This window comes from Echinops telfairi, unplaced genomic scaffold (genome assembly GCF_000313985.2).
Source record: "Echinops telfairi isolate 266 unplaced genomic scaffold, ASM31398v2 ScPeMD7_7468;HRSCAF=8506_0, whole genome shotgun sequence".
NCBI lineage: Eukaryota > Metazoa > Chordata > Mammalia > Afrosoricida > Tenrecidae > Echinops > Echinops telfairi.
Genome location: NW_022111369.1, coordinates 6,324,684 through 6,343,995, shown reverse-complemented (window position 1 = coordinate 6,343,995; position 19,312 = coordinate 6,324,684). Strand labels below are relative to the sequence as shown.

Sequence of the window (19,312 nt, the reverse complement as noted above, 5' to 3'; positions counted from 1 at the left end):
CCTCAGGACCAATAATGAGAGCAGCAATACCAGGAGGGTGGGGGAAAGTGGGGGGAGATAGGGAAAACTGATCACAATGATCTACATATAACCCCGTCCCAGGGGGATGGACAACAGAAAAGTGGGTGAAGGGAGACAACAGTCAGTGTAAGTCATGAAAAAATAATAATTTATAAATTATTAAGGGTTCAAGAGGTAGGGAGGTAAAAATAAATGAGTTAATACCAAGGGCTCAAGTAGAAAGAAAATGTTTAAAAAATTATGATGGCAATAAATGTACAAATGTGCTTGACACATGGATATATGTATGGCTTGTGATAAGAGCTGTTAAGAGCCCCCCAGTAAAATGATTTAAAAAACAGTCTAACATTTGAGTCACAAAAGTGTGTGTTGTTGTTAGGGGCCATCAAGTTGGTTCTGATACATGGTGGCTCTATGCACTACAGAACAAAACACTGCCCGATCCAGTGCCGTCTTCACAATTGCTCATATGCTTGGGCCCACTGTTGCAGCCATTGTGTCCATCCATCTCGTTTAGGGCCTTCCCCTCCTTAGGTGCCCCTCTACTTTACCAAACATGATGTCTTTCTCCAGGGGCTGGTCTCTCCTAGCAACATGTCCAAAGTATGTAACAAGAAGTCTTGCCATCCTTGCCTCTCAGGAGCACTCTGGTCTTACTTCTTCCAACACTGTCCTTTTAGCAGTCCATGGTACTTTCAATATTTTTCTTCATAATTCAGATGCATCCATTTTTCTTCAGTCTTCTTTATTCAATATACAATTTTCTTCTTTTTTTTTAAATTCTTCTCCCAAACCATTTTATTGGGAGCTCTTAATGATTTCATACCTTTCCATAGTTCAATCATATTAAGCAGTATTATAAAATTGCTACTACAATCAGTTTTTAAATATTTTCTTCCTTCTTGGACTCCTTGAGATAAGCTCCCCTTTATCACCCATTCCCACGGTAATGCCTCCCCCCAAACCCTTATTCTACTTGTTGTCTCTGTAGGTTCATCAATCGTGGGTTTCTTATACATACGAGGCATACCATGGCTTGGGTCAGGTGCACCTCAGTCTTCAAAGTAATATCCTTGCTCTTCAACATTCCAAAGAGGCCTTTTCAGGAGATTTGCCTAATGCAATTTGTCTTTTGGTCTCTTAAGTGCTGCTTACATGGGCATTGATTGTGAATCCAAGCAAGACAAAATGCTTGACAACTTCTATCTTTTCTACATCTTTCATGATGATATTGGTCCAGTTGTGAGGTCTTTGGTCATTTTTACATTGAGATGTATTCCACACCGAAGGCTACAATTCTTGATCTTCATCAGCAGATACCAAAAATTCTTTTCACTTTCAGCAAGCAAAGTTGTGTCAACCCTGCTGCTGCATTCTTTTTTTTCATATTAGCCAGCTTCTACGATGATTAGCTCAGCATACAGACTGAGGAAGTATGGTGAGAGGATGCAATCTTGATGCTCACCTTTCCTTCTTTTAAACCATACAGTCGTCCTTGTCCTGTGTACACAACTGCCTCTTGGCCCCTGCACAGGCTCCACACGAGCACAGTGACGTGTTCTGAATTCCTATTCTTCTCAAGGTTATCCATCATTTGGTATGATCCACACAAGCAAATGTATGCTGGCCAGTGTTATTTCTCTGTCTCAAAATCTCTACCACAGGTCATGTTTGAAATCTGGTTGTTTCTGACAAGCCTGACTTGGCCAAGCCCATAACAAATAGAAGACCTTTATGTAGTTGTCGACAGAGTGTTGCTGCTCTCACTTCAAAACCACCCATATGAAATAACTCGTTTTTCTCAAAGACCATTTTCAAGAAGCATTTACGCTTCTTTTTCTTAAAAGTGATAGGCAAAGAAGAAGAATATTACCTTTTTCAATATAATTGATAGAGAAGTAAATTATTGCCTGAATCAAATATATAGATGTATGCAAATACACACAAAATGCTCAGACAGCAAACTTAAACCCAGTAAACCACTAATAGTAAAGCCGTCTAATTTAACTTACCTGCATCCATATCAGCTGCCAAGATTTCTGTTTCTTCTGTAATAAAGCAAAAACTTCCAATGTTCAAAGGAGAATTAAACCATTAAAATAATTTAAACTTTGATAACTTTGTTCTTTCTTTGAAAAAGAGTGTATAAGATGCCAAAGAATGTCTTTCGTTTTCTTTCTCCTAGTAAGCTAGTGAGAAGACTCAAGACGATGGAACATTTGGAAACGAGTGCTCGCACAACCTGGAAGAGTGCTGGTATAAGGGAGTGGAGATGGTTACAGTGCTTCAGTTTTCTGCAATTAAACCAAAAACCAAACTCACTGCCATTGAGTTGATTGTGACTCATCACAACTCTATACAACAGAATAGAACTTCCACAGTATGTTTCTGAGATTAAATCACTATGGTTTCAAAAGGCTGACCATGTAGTTTGCAACCCAATGCATAACCACTACAGCAAAATGTACAGGTCCAGAGAAGGGGAGTCTGCATCCACAAGGTCTTGGCATCCCTTGGTGTTACACCACTAAGCATTTCACTACTAAATGCTGGCAGTTTGTGCCTACCCAAAGGATCCCTGGAAGAAAGATGTCCTTCTAACAGATCACAGCCTTTAAAACTTGAAAGAGCTCAGTTCTATTCTGCCGCCAGAGTGGGGCGTCATACTCGGTTGAAAGGGATCTGTCCTGTTGGGTGGGAACAAAGGCCGAGGAGCTTGGCAGGGTGGGCCCATCTCCTGTGAGTTGGATTTTGACCCGAGTTCTGGGAGTACTGGGCTGCTTACGGGCTGGGCTGCCAACTGCAGATTGATAGTTTGAACCCACCAGCCACTCCATGCGAGAGAGAGAGAGAGAGAGAGAGAGAGAGAGAGAGAGAGAGAGAGATATGGAAATCTGCTTCCTTAAATGTTACAGCCTTGGGCATGTTAATAGGCAGTTCTACTCTGCCCCATAGGGACACAATGCACCAGAATCCACTTGACAGCCATGGGTATGGGTAGAAATGGGTGGAAGTGGCCCACTGAGACATGGCTGCCAACCACATTCAAATGAGCGGTATCAGCCACCAGCTTTGAGTGTGGCCTTGCTGCCTGCTTCCTGTTCCAGGCAGAATCCACTGCACAAGAGATTTGGATGCTATGCAACACCTATGCTGTCCTTTGCTTCCATCAGCTGTGACTGAAATGCTTTCAACCAGTTCGAAGCCCATCTTCAACACATGGGATATTCGTGAGTTCAAACTGACACTACAGAAACTATGTTGGGTTTTTGGTTTTGTTTTTACATAAGATAAGGAGCAGTCACCAACCCTGACCAAGTGAATTTTGAACTGACATTAAAAAGTCTCTTCTCCTTCAAACATAATAAGGCCCAATACAGAAAAAGGGTATTTCATTTGTTTCAGTATTAGGTATGGTCAGAAATATGCATCTGTGATACAGAAGTCAAAGGGGAGTAGGGGAGATTCTCTTTGCTACCCTAAACTTCTCCTTGAAGTTATTTTACAGGACAGTTCCATCTTCACTGTGTTGCCTTCTAACATTTCAGTGGGCAGAATCATAATTCCATAAGCCTTCAGCTGTGCACTGAAAGGTCAGTGGTTAGAGCCCATCAGCCACTATGTGGAAGAAAGATGAGGCCGCCTGCTTCCGTAAAGATTTATAGTCTCAGAAACCCTACAGAGCCATTCTACTCTATTCTATGGAGTCCTGTGAGTCCCAATAGATTTGATGGCAGCGGGCTTTTGCTTTTCTTTGTTTGGGGAATCAGAAGGCTGATGCCCACCCACATGCTGTTCTACCTTGGATGAAGATGTGGTTGTGAAAGGGTAATGCCATTTGCTGCTGCAGCAATCCTGTGTTTTGTCCATGAATTTCCCATGTGCCCTTGGAGAGAGGCATCGTGCACTTGGTATGCCATATACCTAGTTTGTTTTCCGGGGGCCAAGAGATTCTGTTCAGAAGCAGTCAGAAAAGCCCCTTCAAGAATCAAGGAGAAGACTTAAGCATTTTCATTAAATGCCCAGCAAGGAGGATGGAGCAAGTCTAGTAGAGCCAGGGTGGAGTGCATGTCAGAAGAGCTGAACAAAGAGTCAAAGAGACAAACCCTAAGAAAAGCAAGACTTTGGGGACAATCAGGTCAAGGTTTTCTATTCAAGAAAGCTTAACATGGGTGAAGTGACTAACTATGTGACAGAATAGAAAAGTGGGTTTGCAGTACCTCAAACCACAATACCTAAAACTGTAAGAGGAACTCTTATAAATCACCAAGAAAGGAGACTGCCACTCCACTACGAAGCTGGGTCAAGGGTGTGAAGTGGCAAAGGGGTAGAGGCGAAAAAGAAAGTGGAAACTGGGAATCAAAAACTGGCATGCACGTGAAAAAAACAACAACATCGAAATCACTGATTCATAGGGAAATATGACTGAAGAAGCAATGCATGTTTGTTACGTTTCACTCAGAGACTAGCAAAACTGGGCAGCAGGATAATGGCAATTGCTGATAGGGAGCCCGCAGGAATTGGTGCCGAAACATTCAGGCACTCCCTGGACAAATTAAGCACGAGCAAACTCTAAGTTGCAATTCCACCCCCCAGTTCTTCCACACAACCCTGCAGTGTGACTGTGGGGCTGCAGTCATTCTGGAAAGGCAGAGGATAAATGGTGAAAAGCGAACACCGTGGGGTCTTTTTACACAGATCTGAACAACTTAATGCTGTGCGAAAAGAACAGAAAACAGCCGAATGTTTGAAAACACATCCTTGGCTTTTCATTCCTTTTGTTCCACGCATTTTTTGAGGCACCCTCATACCTAGAACACTATACAATGTGGATGAAACATATATGCACCAAGAAAACCAAACCCACTGGATAAGAGTGCATGTAAATAAAAAGATGTAAGCATTAACATGAAAATCTACGAAAACGTTTGCCTGTGGGGAGACGGGTCTAGGAACAAGGGGGAAAGGGAGGTTGAAGAGTGAAACAAGAGAGGGGCCTGGTCTGGACCCATGGCGATCATGTTCAGTGAAATGGGGACCGTGGTTGACACATCCCCCTGCATCTGAGGTCCAAAGCTAGGGCGGAAGGAAAGGAAAGAGGGAAAGAGGGAAGGAAGGAATAAATGAAAAGAGGCACGGAAGGCAGAAAAGGCCGGTGGCTGGAAGAAAGGAAGGACAAATGGAGGGGGAGAGGAACCACAAAAGTGGTGGCATGGGGCGGGCGGCGGAGGTGGGGGGGTGCGGAGGAGGGGGTGCCCAGCAACTTTGGTGGGCACAATGATGAGAAGAAGGAGGGACACGGAGAAGCTGGTAACCATGGGTATTGAGAGCAAGGAGTGTCCTCAACCTGAAAGCCCCAAGAAACCCTCAGAAACCCTGGGGAGGGCCATGAACTTGTGGATGGAGGGCTTGAGTCGTTTTATATGCATATTCAAAAGGTAACCCCAAAGGGCTAGAGGATTTGGATACATGTTGCTGACATAGGCAAATCGAAAAATAGCTCTCTGAAAAGAAGGTTCTTTCCTCTGGTGGTAATTTCTTCGGGAGCTGCCGTGGAGGATAAAATAAAGAGGAGAGGAGAGGAGCACTGGGTAAAGGTGCGTCATTCAGAGGAGAGTATTTGGTCTGCAGACAGTGGGCAGTGGGGTGGGGTGGGGTGGGGTGGGGTAGGTGGGGAGTGTGAGAATGGGAGTTTGTCACATTGTGGGGAAAAAATATCCTGTGTCTAAAAGCAGGTTAAAGGCAAGCTACTCATAGTACACAGTCACATGGCCTGAGGTTCATATTTCCAGTAACTTTTAAGAGGACAGTAGTACCTTAGTCTTGTTTCAGTTCTGTAATATCCACAGAATTTAATAAAAGTTTTACCTTGTGCCTCAGGGAGAAGGCCTAAAGAAAAACAAACAAAAATTTACTTAAGCAAGTCTTTTAGTTTTATTTGAGCAGCAAGAAAAGGTGCACAGTTCTATACATATATTACAAAAGCAGCTAAGGAGCTTCAGTCTTGCTTTCAATACTGAGATATGAAATTTTTATTATAAAAATAGATTTACCTCGAGTTTCAAAATGTCCAGTCCCTAAAAACAAAGCAGGGGGGAAAAAGTTCACTATAGCAAAGAATTTTCACTTGAATAAAATTTACACAAATCATTTTTTCCTGTCTTTTATTTTATGAAGGAAACTGAGTAACTTGCCTATAGGATATTCCTTATTCTGGGTTTAATTAATTTGTTCTTTGAAATGTTAATACATTCCTCTGTCCCACAAATTTTCTGTAAGCTAACCAAACTCTTCTAGACCCTAGAGACTTAATTGGATGCAAGATTAGATATTTCAGGTGCCTGAGTGAGGATACTGGTGACTGGACAGGACCCTGGTGGCAAGTGCTCTGCAGCTGACCGAAAGACTGGTGTTCAAATACTGTCCACTCCAGAGAAGGATGTGGCAGTTTGGTTCTCTACAGATTTACAGCCTTGGGACTTCTGCTCTGTTTTATTGGGTCACTAGGAGTCAAAATCAGCTTGATGGCAGTGAGGTTTTGGGTTAAATGACAGGATGATTTTTAGGAGCCCTGATGGTGTAGTGGGTATATATTGGGCTACCAACTTCAAGGTCAGCAGTTTGAAACCACCAGCCACTCTGAGAAAGACTAGACTTACAGTCTCGGCAACTCACAGGGACATTTCTACTCTGTCCTAGAGGGTCACTATGAATCGGCATCAACTCAATGAGGGTTTTTTTTATACAATGATGTTTTTATCATTAGGGATGTATACACCTCTAGGTGTAGTGACATGATGTCTGAAATTTGCTTTCAATTGTTCCAAAAAGCAAATTTAAAAAGCAAGCAAGCTGGAAGAGAGCTAACGAAGAGTGTCAAACGTGTGGACCATGGTTTAAACTTTAAGATGAAAATACAAATCTATTTCTATGGCTCTGGGAACATTTTAAAAGTTAGCTCCAAAATTAATAAATGTTTACTGAATATGAGGAGATGCACCTTCCAGATTCCCTCCAACTTCCATCCAGCAGTACTGCCCCACGCCCTCCTACGGTCACGCAGAATTACCCTTCACCTACGATGCTCAGAGTTCTTGGATCGAATAATGGAAAAAAGCAACCAAAACACTTGGAGTTACCTTCGCAGCCAATTTCGTCTTCTCCTGTGATGCAGTCCACCTCCCCATTGCATCTATACTCTTTTGGAATACAAACACCTGACTTACAAAAGAAACTTTCCCCTTGGCATGCTGTGAAAACAGAAAATAGCGGTTGTTGTCTTTCCTTCTAACGCACTGAGATGGAATCTTACAACACGTGGCACTGGTTTATATTGTCCATCGGGGAAACAGAATGCACGTGGGGGCTAAGAGCTGCACTGGAGTCTACCTTTACAGCACAGCTCGTCGCTCTGGTCCCCACAGTCGTTGAGGCCGTCGCAGGCCTTCCTCTGAGCAATGTGTTTCCCGTTCACACAGGGAAAGGAGTCTTCTGGGGGAGAATCTGTAAGGCAGAAGCGATCTTTGCAAAACTTATTTACAAAGTTGTAGCATGATGCCCATGACACATTTTTGGAATAACGGGGTCATTAAGATAAAGTCAGGCCTCAAACAAAAATGATGTAAATGTGTTGGTGGTCTCAACATGGTAAAGAGCCCTGGTGGCCTAGCAGTTAAAGCCCTGGGCTCCTACCTGAAAGGATGGTCGTTTGAACCCACCAGTCACTTACCAGGAGAAAGATGTTGGTTTGCTTCTGTCAAGATGAAAACCTCATAAAACCCAGTGGGGTAGCTCTACTTTATCCTGCAGGGTCGTTCTGAGCCAGAACCGACTCGACTGCAACGTGGCTACTTTGGTTTGTCCGCGCAGTGTGTCTGGCTAACAAGCAAACTAAAAGGCAAAGCTGGCAGATGGAGGCCTTTGTGTTGTGCCTCAAAGTCAGAATTTATTGTGGAACTCTGAACTTGAGGAGACAGTGGGTTCCTGAATCGGGAGCACCTCTTCTTCCATGTTACTACACCAGTACCCCATTGTGGAAAACACGTGTAAAGAAACAGTCATACTTTTTACTACTTTGAAATGTAGAATTCAGTGACATTCATCATGTGTGCAACCATCACAACTATCCATTTTCAAAGGTTTCTCATTCCCCTAAACAGAAGAGAGAGCCCTAATGCACTTGGACACTTGTGGTTGAAGGTCAGGGATTGCAGCCTTCAGTATGGACCACTCAGCATACAGAAAACCAAAAGCCTCACAACTGGACCAATAGGTAATATCAGACATAATAAATGGAGAAAAGACTGACATTGTCAAGCATTTTATCTTGTTTGGTACATTGTTTATCGATGTTCACAGAAGCTGATGTCAAGAAATCAAATGACACATTGCATTGGGTAAATTTGCTGCACAAGAACTCTTTAATGCATGGAAGTGCAAGGATGTCACTTTGAAGACTAAGGTGCCCCTGACCCAAGCCATGGTATTTTCAGTCCCTTCTTATGCATGTGAAAGTTGAACACCGAAAAAGGAAGACCTACAAAGAATGGGTGTGTTTAAATTATGGTGCTGGAGAAAGAAAATAAATGTCTAGAAAATAATGATGGCAACATATGTACAAATGTGTTTGATACAACTGATGTATCGATCGTTACAAGAGCTGTCAGAGCCCTCAATAAAAGTTTTTTAAAAGTTACGGTACTGGGGAAGAATATTGAAAGTACCATGGACTGCCAAAAGAATAAGCAAATCTGTCTTGGAGGAAGTATAGCCAGAGTGCTCCTTAGAACTGAGGATGGGAAGGCTGTGTCAAAAGTCCTTTTGACACAGTATCTGGAGCGACCAGGCTCTGGAAAAGGACATCATGCTCGGTAAATTGGAAGGACAGTGAAAAAGAGGAAGACTCCATGAGATGGATGGAGCTCAAACATAAGAACAATTGTGCGGACGGTGAAGGACTGGGCGTTGTTGCGTTGTGTTGTACATAGGGTCAAAGTGAGTTGGAACGGACAGGATGGCAACTAACATCAACAAAACAGAAACTCAGGACCCTAAGTAATAACTCCCCATTTCCTGGTCACCAAAATGAACTTTTGTCTCCATACATTCTGCATTTGCTATTCCATTTCATATAGTAAGTGGGGTCTTACAGTATTCCTCCTTTTGTGTCTGACTTATTTCACACAGCATAATGTTCACCCATATTGAAACATGTATCAGAACTTAAGACTATGGTTGAATGTCGTTGTTACGTGCCATTGAGTCCGTTCCGACTCATAGCAACCCTATGTCAGTCAGAAGTCAAGGCTGCCAGACCCTGTGCTAGCCTAATTGTTCTTATGCTGAAGGCCACTGTTGCAGCCATTGTGCCACGGTGTCATGCCCTCTCATTGAGGGCCTTCCTCTTTTTCACTGAACCTCTACTTTACCAACCATGACATCCTTCTCCAGGGACTGTGCCTTCCTGATTCCACGTCCAAGTACGCGAGACTAAGCCTCGCCTTCCTTGCTTATAAAGAGCATCCTGGCTGTACTGCCGCCAAGACTGATTCGGTTGTTCTTCTGGCAGTCCGTGGTACTTTCAATATGGTTCACCAACACCATAATTCAAACACAACATGGTCTTCCTTAGTTATTGTCTAGCTTTCACATGCCGATGAGGTGATTGGAAATACCACAGCTGGAGCCAGGGATACCTTAGTCCTCTTAGTGGCCTCTTTGCTCTTTAGCACTTCAAATCAATCTTGTGCAGCAGATTTTTCCAATCCATGATGTTATATGATTTTTGACTGCTGCCTCCATATTGTGGATCCAATCCAATAAAACGAAACTTTTAACTACTTTAATATTTTCTCCATTTAGCTTGCTGTTGTTTATCGGTCCAGTTGTTAGGATTTTTATTTTTTAATTTTTTATATTGCGATGTTATCCATACTCAAGGCTGCAGTCTTTCATCTTCATCACTAAGTGCTTCAAGTTCCTGCAATTTCAGCAAGCAAGACTGCGTCATCGACACAGTGCAAGCTGCTCAGGTGCCTTCCTCCAGTCCTGATGCTTCATGTAGTCTCGTTTCTCAGATCATTTGCTCAGAGTGACTGAATAAAGATCCTCAAAGGATGCAGCCCTGGCACACACTATTCCCCTTGTTCGAGTCCAACTGCTGTCTCTTGGGCTGTTTGAACTATGACCGCTTGGTCTACATACTGGTCTCGATGAGCACAATGAAATGTTCTGTAATCTCATTCTTTGCAATTTTGTCCACTGCTTGTTAGGATGCACACTGTCGAATATCTTTGTATAGTAAAACAAAAACAAAAAAAACCCCACAGGTAAAATTCTCTGCTTTGCTCCCATCTGACATCAGCAATTATATTCCTTGTTCCAGGTCCACTTGAAACCATTTAAAATTATCTTCAGCAAAGTTTACTTGCATGTGATATGAAAGATATTGCTTGATGATTCCACATTCTGTTGTGTCACCTTTCTGAAGAATAGGCACAAACATAGATGTATATCTCTATATATCGCCGTTTGTTTATCTATTCTGCAGTTCATGGACATATGCTTGTGTCTACCTTTTGATTATTGGGAATAGTGCTGCAAGGAACACTGGTATACAAATATCTGTTTGAGTTCCTGCTTTAAATTCTTTTGAGTACTCTACCCAGAAGTAGAATTGCTGGTCATGTGGTCATTCTCCATTTAACTTGTTGATGAGTTGACATTGCTTCCCCCAGTTGCTGTACCTTTTTATGCTCCTTCCAGCAAAGGATGAAGGCTCAATTTCTCTATACCCTCCTCTACACTTGCTATTTTCTACTTTCCCAACTGATAATAGTATACTATAGGGTTGATACCAGTCAGAAGGGACTCAAGGGCAGTGGGTTGTTGTTTTTGAATGGAGATAAAGTGGTATGTCATTGTGGTTTCAATTTGCATCTCCCTAAGGATTAATTAAGAGAAAGAGGAGGCTTTCTACTCCTGTAAAGTTACAGTCCCAGAAACTCACAGGGGAAGTTCTACCCTGTTGTAATGGGTCTCCATGAGTCAAAATTAATTCTATGGCAGTCAGTTTAGTTTTGATAATGTTTAATTACATTGAACATCTTTTTTTGTATGATTTAATCCCTGTGTTCACTTTTAAATTGTTTATTTTCTTATTTTTGAGTTGCAAGAGTTCTTTACATATTCACATCTATGCATATATATGTATAATGACTATTAAACCCTTTGGGGATATACACACCATTCAGTGGGCTGTCTCTTCGCTATTTATGTCTTGATGATGCTGTTTTTCAGCATTGAAAAAGGAATGATTGGCTTTAACATTTGTCATCACATACATAGCTAAATTATTCCAGTGCTGTGGTAATTGGATGATTTTATGTCAACTGGGCACGCATGGCTAGTGGGTGGAGTCCAACCTGTCGATCAAATGTAGTATCTTGATGACACCTCTTTGGAGGTGTGGCTTATTGTATAAGAATGGAGGACTCTGGGAACTGCCTCGCTCTGCTCCTCCTCATTGGGACTTTCCTGGGACTCTGTGTCTGCCTCCAGGTATGGGCCCATGTAGATCACCAGAACTTGAGAGCTGTCAGTGCCTTGCCAAGCTTCTACTGACCTTGGATCCAGGAGACTCCACACCAACTGGCCTGTGATCTCCCTGCTTCCTGCTTCACCTTTCTGGGTCATCAGCCTGTAACTCCAAGAGTCTGAAGAGGGCCCGGCTAGCATTGGATCTATTGTCTTGAGTTGGATTGGGATGGAATGCCTTGTTGATCTAGAGTTGCTTCTTAATGCAAAGTTCTTTCTTATACATATAAGAGTATGAGCACTGATATATGAGCATACATATGGAGTGTTTCTCTGGACAACCTGGCCTAACACAAAGGCTCAAATGGAGAGACAAGTGAGGCCTTAACATGGTTACTTAAGCACTTTAAAGGTATGTGTCTAATCTGGGTCACTCTGAGGAGATTCAGAGGTTTCTTCTGATGCTCAATTGACTTGACACCAATTCAGGTGTTCAAGGAAGTCAAGGGGAGTCAGGCAGCACTGCTTCTCATTTAAAAATCTGGAAATAGGTAATGTTTGATGGAAAAAGGCACAAATATAGAGAGAGCACCAATTTAGTCTCTTAACATAGATAGAAGCCCTAGCATGGCTGCTGTGACTGGCAATGGTCAATCATTCATTTGCTTACTATTGGCTTGATGTGAGATCAACAACTTTGAAGGAAAAGCAAACACCAGGCAAATACTCCACCCACCTGTGGCGCGCTCTGTGTAACACACTATGCCAGCAAAACTCTGGCCCTTGGTAGTTCTGCTCTTAGTAAAAGTGCATTCAGCCAAACTGGTCTCTAATCCTCGACAATGCACCTGCAGGCAGTCAGTGGCATTTATGTCTCCGAAGCTTCTGTGACTCTCCAGAGCACCACTGGCAAAAAGAATAAATGAAATATGAGGTTGGAATACGTAATACTTTGCATTAGATGAGAGTAATTGCCCCTCATTTTCTATATATAAGCTACAAATTGTTCAAGATACTTATATTCTCTGAGTCTCAATCTTTTTTCAAAAGGGATCTAGCCACCTCACTGGCTTTTACGAGATGACCTGGGATTGACTTTGTGCAAGGGGGTCAGCCCTTCTTTTGTCAGGGAGCATCGCTTCATCCTCATTCTTGTGTGTTAGCTCAGCTCTTGCATCCTCCCGCCCCTCCCCTTTGGAAGCGTCTCTCTTCACCCTTGCTGTGAAACTTCCTGGGATCTGAAAGGTTATAGTGGTTTAATGTTAGCAAGATCATTTTGCTTTTACACAAAGCTACATTCTCCAAGCTCATGGAAGCAGGGGTCAAGAGATCAAAAGATAAATTGCATTAGGTAAATTTGCTGCACAAGACCTCTCTAGAGTATTGAAAAGCAAGGATGTTAATTTGAGGACCAGGGTGAGCCTGACCCAAGCCATGGTATTTTCAATTGCCTCATATGTATGTGAACACTGGACATGGCATAAGGAAGACCAAGGATGAATAAGTGCAATGGGATTCTGGTGCTGGAGAAGTGATGAAAGTACCATGGACTGCTAAAAGGAAAACAGAGGTGTCTTGGAAGAAGCATGGCCAGGGTGCTCCTTAGAGGCAAGGATGACAACTTCATCTCACACACTTTGGGCATGTTGTTAGGAGAGACGAGTCCCTGGAGAAGGACATTACGTTTGGTGAAGTGGAGCACAAAAAAGGAAGTCCCTCAAGGAGATGAACTGACACCGTGGTTGCAACAATGGGCTCAAGAATAGGAATAATGAGGAAGGCGCAGGGCTAGACAGTGTTCTGTTCTGTTGTTCACCAGTTCAATGGCAAACTAGCAACAACAACAGCATTCTCCAAATAAGTAAAAAGATGGTATTTTGGCCTTGGCTTTCTCAATTTATCTAGAAAAGAGGCCATCTCAATGTCCCAGTACCCTAAGGAAGATGCATTATTGTGAACTATTCTTCCAGCAGGAGCCCTGGTGGTGTAGTGGTTACGAATTGAGCTGTGATCATCATGGTTGGCAGTTGGAAACTGCCAGCAGCTCAGAGGGAGACAGACTGGGCTTTCTACTCCTGTAAACAGTGACCATCTCGGACACCCACAGTGGGCTGATAGGAGTCAGCACTGGATTGATAGCAGAGAGATTCTTCCTAAACAGCCAATTCAATTGTCTCTTTCTTCCGTTTAGGAACAAGTGGGGAAAATGGACTGAAAATAAAGCACTGGGCAAAGATGCGCCAATTGAACGTAGGCAAAACTAAAACAGCAGTAGCACTATATATATATACTACAATTAAAGTTGAAAAGAAACACTGAAGAAAATAAAGAGGGTCTTTTAAAATTATTTAAATCCACAACAAAGATAGAGTAGACTTGAGGTTGTCAAGAACATCAAGTGTGAGAGCCTCTCAACCTTGGAAAAAGATTTTCTAAAATATATTACCTAAAATAGAATAAACATTCCCAGTGATGTCTCAAGGAAGGAAGAAAGGTCCCCAGTGGCTAAAACCAGAATAATCAGTCCATTCAGGTATGTTACACATTAGCAAACTATTGAGAGAGCAAAGACTAAGAGACTTTACCATTAGGTTGAACCATAGGTGGCAGTGTAAAAACTACTGGATATCATCAATGTCCAATGGTGCAGTCTAATAATAAGAGACTTTTGTTAATGAACTATTAGTGAATAGAGTTTAAGAAAAAGAAAATTAAATCCAGATTAAAAGAGTGAGATGCTGAGACCCAGAACAAAATCATACCAAATGTGGATGGGGGATGGGGGGGGGGGCGTAGAGTGGAGACCCAAAGCCCATCTGTGGACAATTGGACATCCCCTCACAGAAGGGTCACAAGGAAGAGATGAACCAGTCAGGGTGTAGTAGCACCAATGAAACACACAGCTTTCCTCTAGTTCTTTAATGCTTCCTTCCCCCCACTATCATCACCTCAGTCCTACCTTACAAATCAGATTAGACCAGAACGTGCACACTGCTACAGATAAGAGCCCACAACACAGGCTATCCAGGATAGATAAACCTCTCAGGGCCAACAATGAGAATTGAGATACCAGGAAGACAAGGGGAAGATGTGGGGAGAAAGGGGGAAATGATCGCAAGGATCAACATATGACCCCCTCCCAGGGGGACGAACAACAGAAAAGTGGGTGAAGAGAGAAAGAGGACAATTTAAGATATGAAAATAATAATCTAGAGGACCTAATGTCGGGGGTTTAAATGGAGAGAAAATGTTTTGAGAAACGATGTACAAATGCGCTTTACACAATTGATGTGTGTATGGATTGGGATAACAGTTGTATGAGCCCCTAATAAAATGTTAAAAAAAAAATAATAATAATAAAAAAAAGAAAGAAAATAATAATCTATAATTTATCAAGGGTTCAAGAGGGATAGAGGGTGGGGGAGGGATGGAAAAAATGAGCTGATATCAAGGGTTCAAGTAGAAAGAAAATGCTTTGAAAATGATGATGGCAGCATATGTACAAATGTGCTTGACACAATGGATGAATGTATGGATTGTGATGGGAGCTGTAAGAGTCCCCCAAAAGTATTTAATAATTAAAAAAAAAGTGTTTAGAAAAAAAAAACAGAATGAGATGCAAGAAAGAGTGTCAGTCTAAGAAAATGGTAAACATAAGATAAACCTGAGTAAGACTGACTGATCAACAGTAATAATATATGCTTATAATAATATAAGGAGGCCTGGTATACAGAGCCCTGGTGGTATAGTGGTTATGCATTCATCTCCTAACTTCAGGGCCCACGGTTTGAAATCACCAGTGGCTCCAAGGAAGAAAGATGAGACTTTCTACTTCGATCAACAGTTACAGTCTTGGAAACCCACAGGGGCATTTCTGTCCTGTCCTATAGGGTCGCTATGAGTAGGCATCAATTCGACGGCAGCGAGTTTGGTTTTGCTCTTTATCAGATAATAGTGATTAATTGTGGGGATATAAAAATGAGGTTGAAACAAATACTGGAAATAAACATTTAAGATTAGATAGGGTAATGATGTTCCTTGTAGTGTTTCATGAGAAGGTGAGGACTTCCAAAGTCATGTATTCATGGTACACACTGAAAGATGACTACTGAAGAAATCAATATGGAATGCATAATTACTAAACCTAGTAGAGGAGGAAAAGAATGAGGATTTCAAAAGAAAAAATTAATATAATAGAAGTTAGAAAAGGAAGAAACAAAAGCAAAAAGGAAAAGCAGCATAAATAATTCAATCAAAATAAGATGGGAAAAATGCAAGTAACCACCATAATGTAGACCACGGTAAATAAACTTTTTAGTTAATAGTGATGGTCACATTAAAAAGAACAAAATTGGTATGTGCTGTTTTTAAGGGACATGCCTAGAATATAAAAGACACAAAAGTAGTAAAAGTAACGAATGGAAAAAGATTTGAATAAAGAAGCTAACAAATTACACTAATAAATAACACTGATTATATAGAGTATATTTAACATTGAAGATTTTAAAATTTTATTTCAAGCACACATGAAACATTGTGGTAGTCACATAATCTGTTGTCAGTTTGAGAGGATTAAGAGTGAAGGGGTGGGGCTTAGCCTGTCAATCAAGTGGCAGCTTGATGACCTCATCTGGAGGTGCAAGGGAGATAAACAGCTCCTTTGAGGTGGGACACACACTCACTCCCTGGGATACATTGCCGTTGACAAGCCACATGGAGACAGACTGATGGCAGCCAGCGCCTCACAGCTGGAGAAAACACATGGAGACCACTGCCAGCGCTGAGATGCTTACACTGCCACTGGATCCACAAGACTTCCTACCCACTGACCTGTGATCTTCCTGCATTCAGCATCATTGCATATGTTTCATAAGTCTGAAGAGGAATTTGTAGATTGGTATCAGACATGTGGGCTAATATTGGATTTGTGGACTTGATCTGGGCTGAGCTGGGATGTTTTCTCAATACTTAATTCCTCTTGTACATAAAGCTCCCTCTTATACACATGAGTGTCTATGAAATTGTTTCTTTAGTCTACCCAGACTAAAACAAGCATTTAAAATATACTCAGCTACCTCGGGCCGTCCCCTCTGCAACAACAACATTCTCCAAATAAGTAAGAAGAGGATATTTTGGCTTTGGCCTTCTCAACTTATCTAGAAAAGAGGTCATCTCAATGCAATGCAAATGACTCATCAGTAACAGATTTGGTTTCCCAATTTGGACCAAAGTCAGCTACTCGGAAGCTAGCACATGAACTTAAAGATGTCAAGTTTGATTGTCTAAACTATCTTATTTAATTAATAAGTCCCTAAATCATTCACTCTATCTCTGAAATAGACTCTTCTCTCCCCAACCCCCTTTGAGTAGGCTGCTAACCACAAGGTCAGCAGTTTGAAACCACCAGCCACCGTGAAGGAGAAAGATGAAGCTGTCTACTCCTACAAAGAGTCACAGACTCGGCTTGGAAACCCACAGGCATAGTTCTACCCTGTCCTGTAGGGTTGCTATGAGTCAGAATTGACTCAATGGCAGTGATTTTATTTTTTTTCAGAAAGCTTCTTGGCTTTAAGATTTTTCTCTGAATGGATTCAATAATTTATGAATGAATTTTTCATATTGTTTAGAAAAAAAACCCAAACACTAAATTTCTCTTCTTCTCTGGACAGAAAGATATTTATTTCTCAATTCCTAAACAATTTTCTGATTTAAAGTACTTAGTATTTCAGGCCCTTTATTGTTATTTGGAAAGATGTTTTAAAACTAATTTTCTTGGTCAAAAAGACCTAGTTTTTGCAACTTTTAAGGGTTACACATTTCTGTGAAACTAGTCAAAATAAGAGTTTTCAAATTCTGCCTATTGCAATAGGTATGAAAATGGGCACACATATTGTTAAGCATTTTCACCAGGTGCCTCACTGTGGGGGAGCTGGAACTGCTCCGGGGAGCACATCACAGGGATGACACACACCACAAGGACTTCCTGTACAATTTTAGTGTGGTGAGTGTTTCAGGAGAAACTTATTGTTTTCTATTAAAGGATCCATATAGTTAGCTATTACAACAAGAATTTTTTTTAGATTAAAAAAAGAATATTTTTTGTAAGCCCACCTTACATGTATCATTTTATGTATGGGGCTAAAACTGTGCTAATGGACTTTTTGAACCTGTGCTCTCGTCAGAACTTTTATTACTATTCAATTACAAGGACGTTTCAAATCACGTAATTTCACGGCTACAATCACATTCTGTTGTTTTGGCTGATGCTGATGTTTTTATTGTTGCTCATTTTGTCAAGAGTGCTGGTGGGTGAGCTATGATAGTGGAGTGATAATTATTTGTAAACTTCTAGCAACAACTTTTCTAGAGTTAAGTAATTATTAAAGGAGAAAAATAAAAATAAGACATATACAGCTACAAAGTAAATCTCAGCACTAAATACACATGCCAAGCTACCACCAAATGGACACATCGCAATTAAATAAGATATCATTAATAAAAAGATAACCAAGGAGCAGGGAGATAGCTACAGGGATAATACATTTATTCACAAAGTGAAACAGATGTGTAAGTTATTCACTAGCCAAAGACAAACGTATATGGGTCATTTAAAAATGTCTTGAACTGAACAACAACAACAAAACCCACTGATACCTGTAGCATGCAAATGGGGCCTGGAGGGAAACGTATACTTTGAATGCTTCTAATCAGAGATCAGGACATCTGAAAACGGATAAACTGAACACTCAACTCCACGGCTTAAGGGCACAAAACTACAATGACCCATAGAAGAAGAGAGTTAAAGATGACGACAAAGAGTAATCATTAGAAAAAGAGACAGTTTAACAAATACAAAACCAGCATGACTAACAAAGTAGACAAGCCTCTATGAATCAGGGGTAAAAACGAGAGATGGCATAAAGAAGCACTGTTCAGCGTGACAGTGGATACAGGGTAGATAAAGAGGGCACGAGGAGCGATTGATGGTGAAGAATGCATTTGCAACACCCTGAACCAGCAAAGGGTGTAAGTCCGGACTGTTCTTTTACAAGCTCACGGATGTGCTGGCCTGCACAGGATCCTAAATGGTGCACAAACCCACACACGCCAACAGGTGGGTAGCTCATGCTCTTGGGTAACCTGCGAGGAAGCAGAGGCTCAAAGGGATTCATCCTCAGAGAAGGAAAAGCCCAAGCCTCTTGCTTTGGAGTTGACCCTGACAGAGAACTGTGCCGTGGCATTTCCCAGGCTGTGTATCTTTATGGAAGCAGACTTTGAATGCCTGCTGACTTTTTGGTTAGCAGCCATCAGGGCTGCTTAGAAGGGGATTAGGTAACCAGAAAGCAAGTAGTTAGGCCTTGAGGAAAATCAACCCTGAAAAACCACCGATAGAAATGCTCACTGTTCCCTCCTCCCAGAAGAATTTATTTCAAAAGATGGCACTGAATCTGCAGCTCCGGGAGAGAGACATATCTGACCAGAGCACACGGGAGCAGATGAAGGGGGAAGAGGAGAGAGTGGAGCACAACTTGGCCCACCAGGCCTTGAGGATGATGATCCCAAATAGAGCAGCCAGTCCACAGCAAGGGCCACATGACCAGCCCCACTATGAGACATGACGCCCCTCACTGACCCATAGCCCTACAGGGGACAGCACCGGAGACACAGTGTGGGAATTGCGCCCGATCTGATCCCGCCACACTGAGGCAAAACACTAAGGGGGTGAAACAGAACAGCAAGAGAATGGAGCGGTGAG

General features: G+C 41.8%; 1 protein-coding gene across 1 annotated transcript in view; it reads right to left on the bottom strand.

The window, feature by feature from the left end:
• The window catches only part of CFI (complement factor I), a 61,102-nt gene that overhangs the window by 21,093 nt on the left and 20,697 nt on the right, over positions 1-19,312 (bottom strand). The window contains exons 4-9 of the mRNA XM_045284318.1: positions 12,293-12,462; positions 7,411-7,524; positions 7,161-7,271; positions 6,075-6,098; positions 5,890-5,910; positions 2,034-2,069 (exon numbers count right to left, since the gene is read on the bottom strand). Coding sequence (XP_045140253.1) covers positions 2,034-2,069; positions 5,890-5,910; positions 6,075-6,098; positions 7,161-7,271; positions 7,411-7,524; positions 12,293-12,462 — 476 coding nt within the window. The remainder of the gene's footprint in view (positions 1-2,033; positions 2,070-5,889; positions 5,911-6,074; positions 6,099-7,160; positions 7,272-7,410; positions 7,525-12,292; positions 12,463-19,312) is intronic.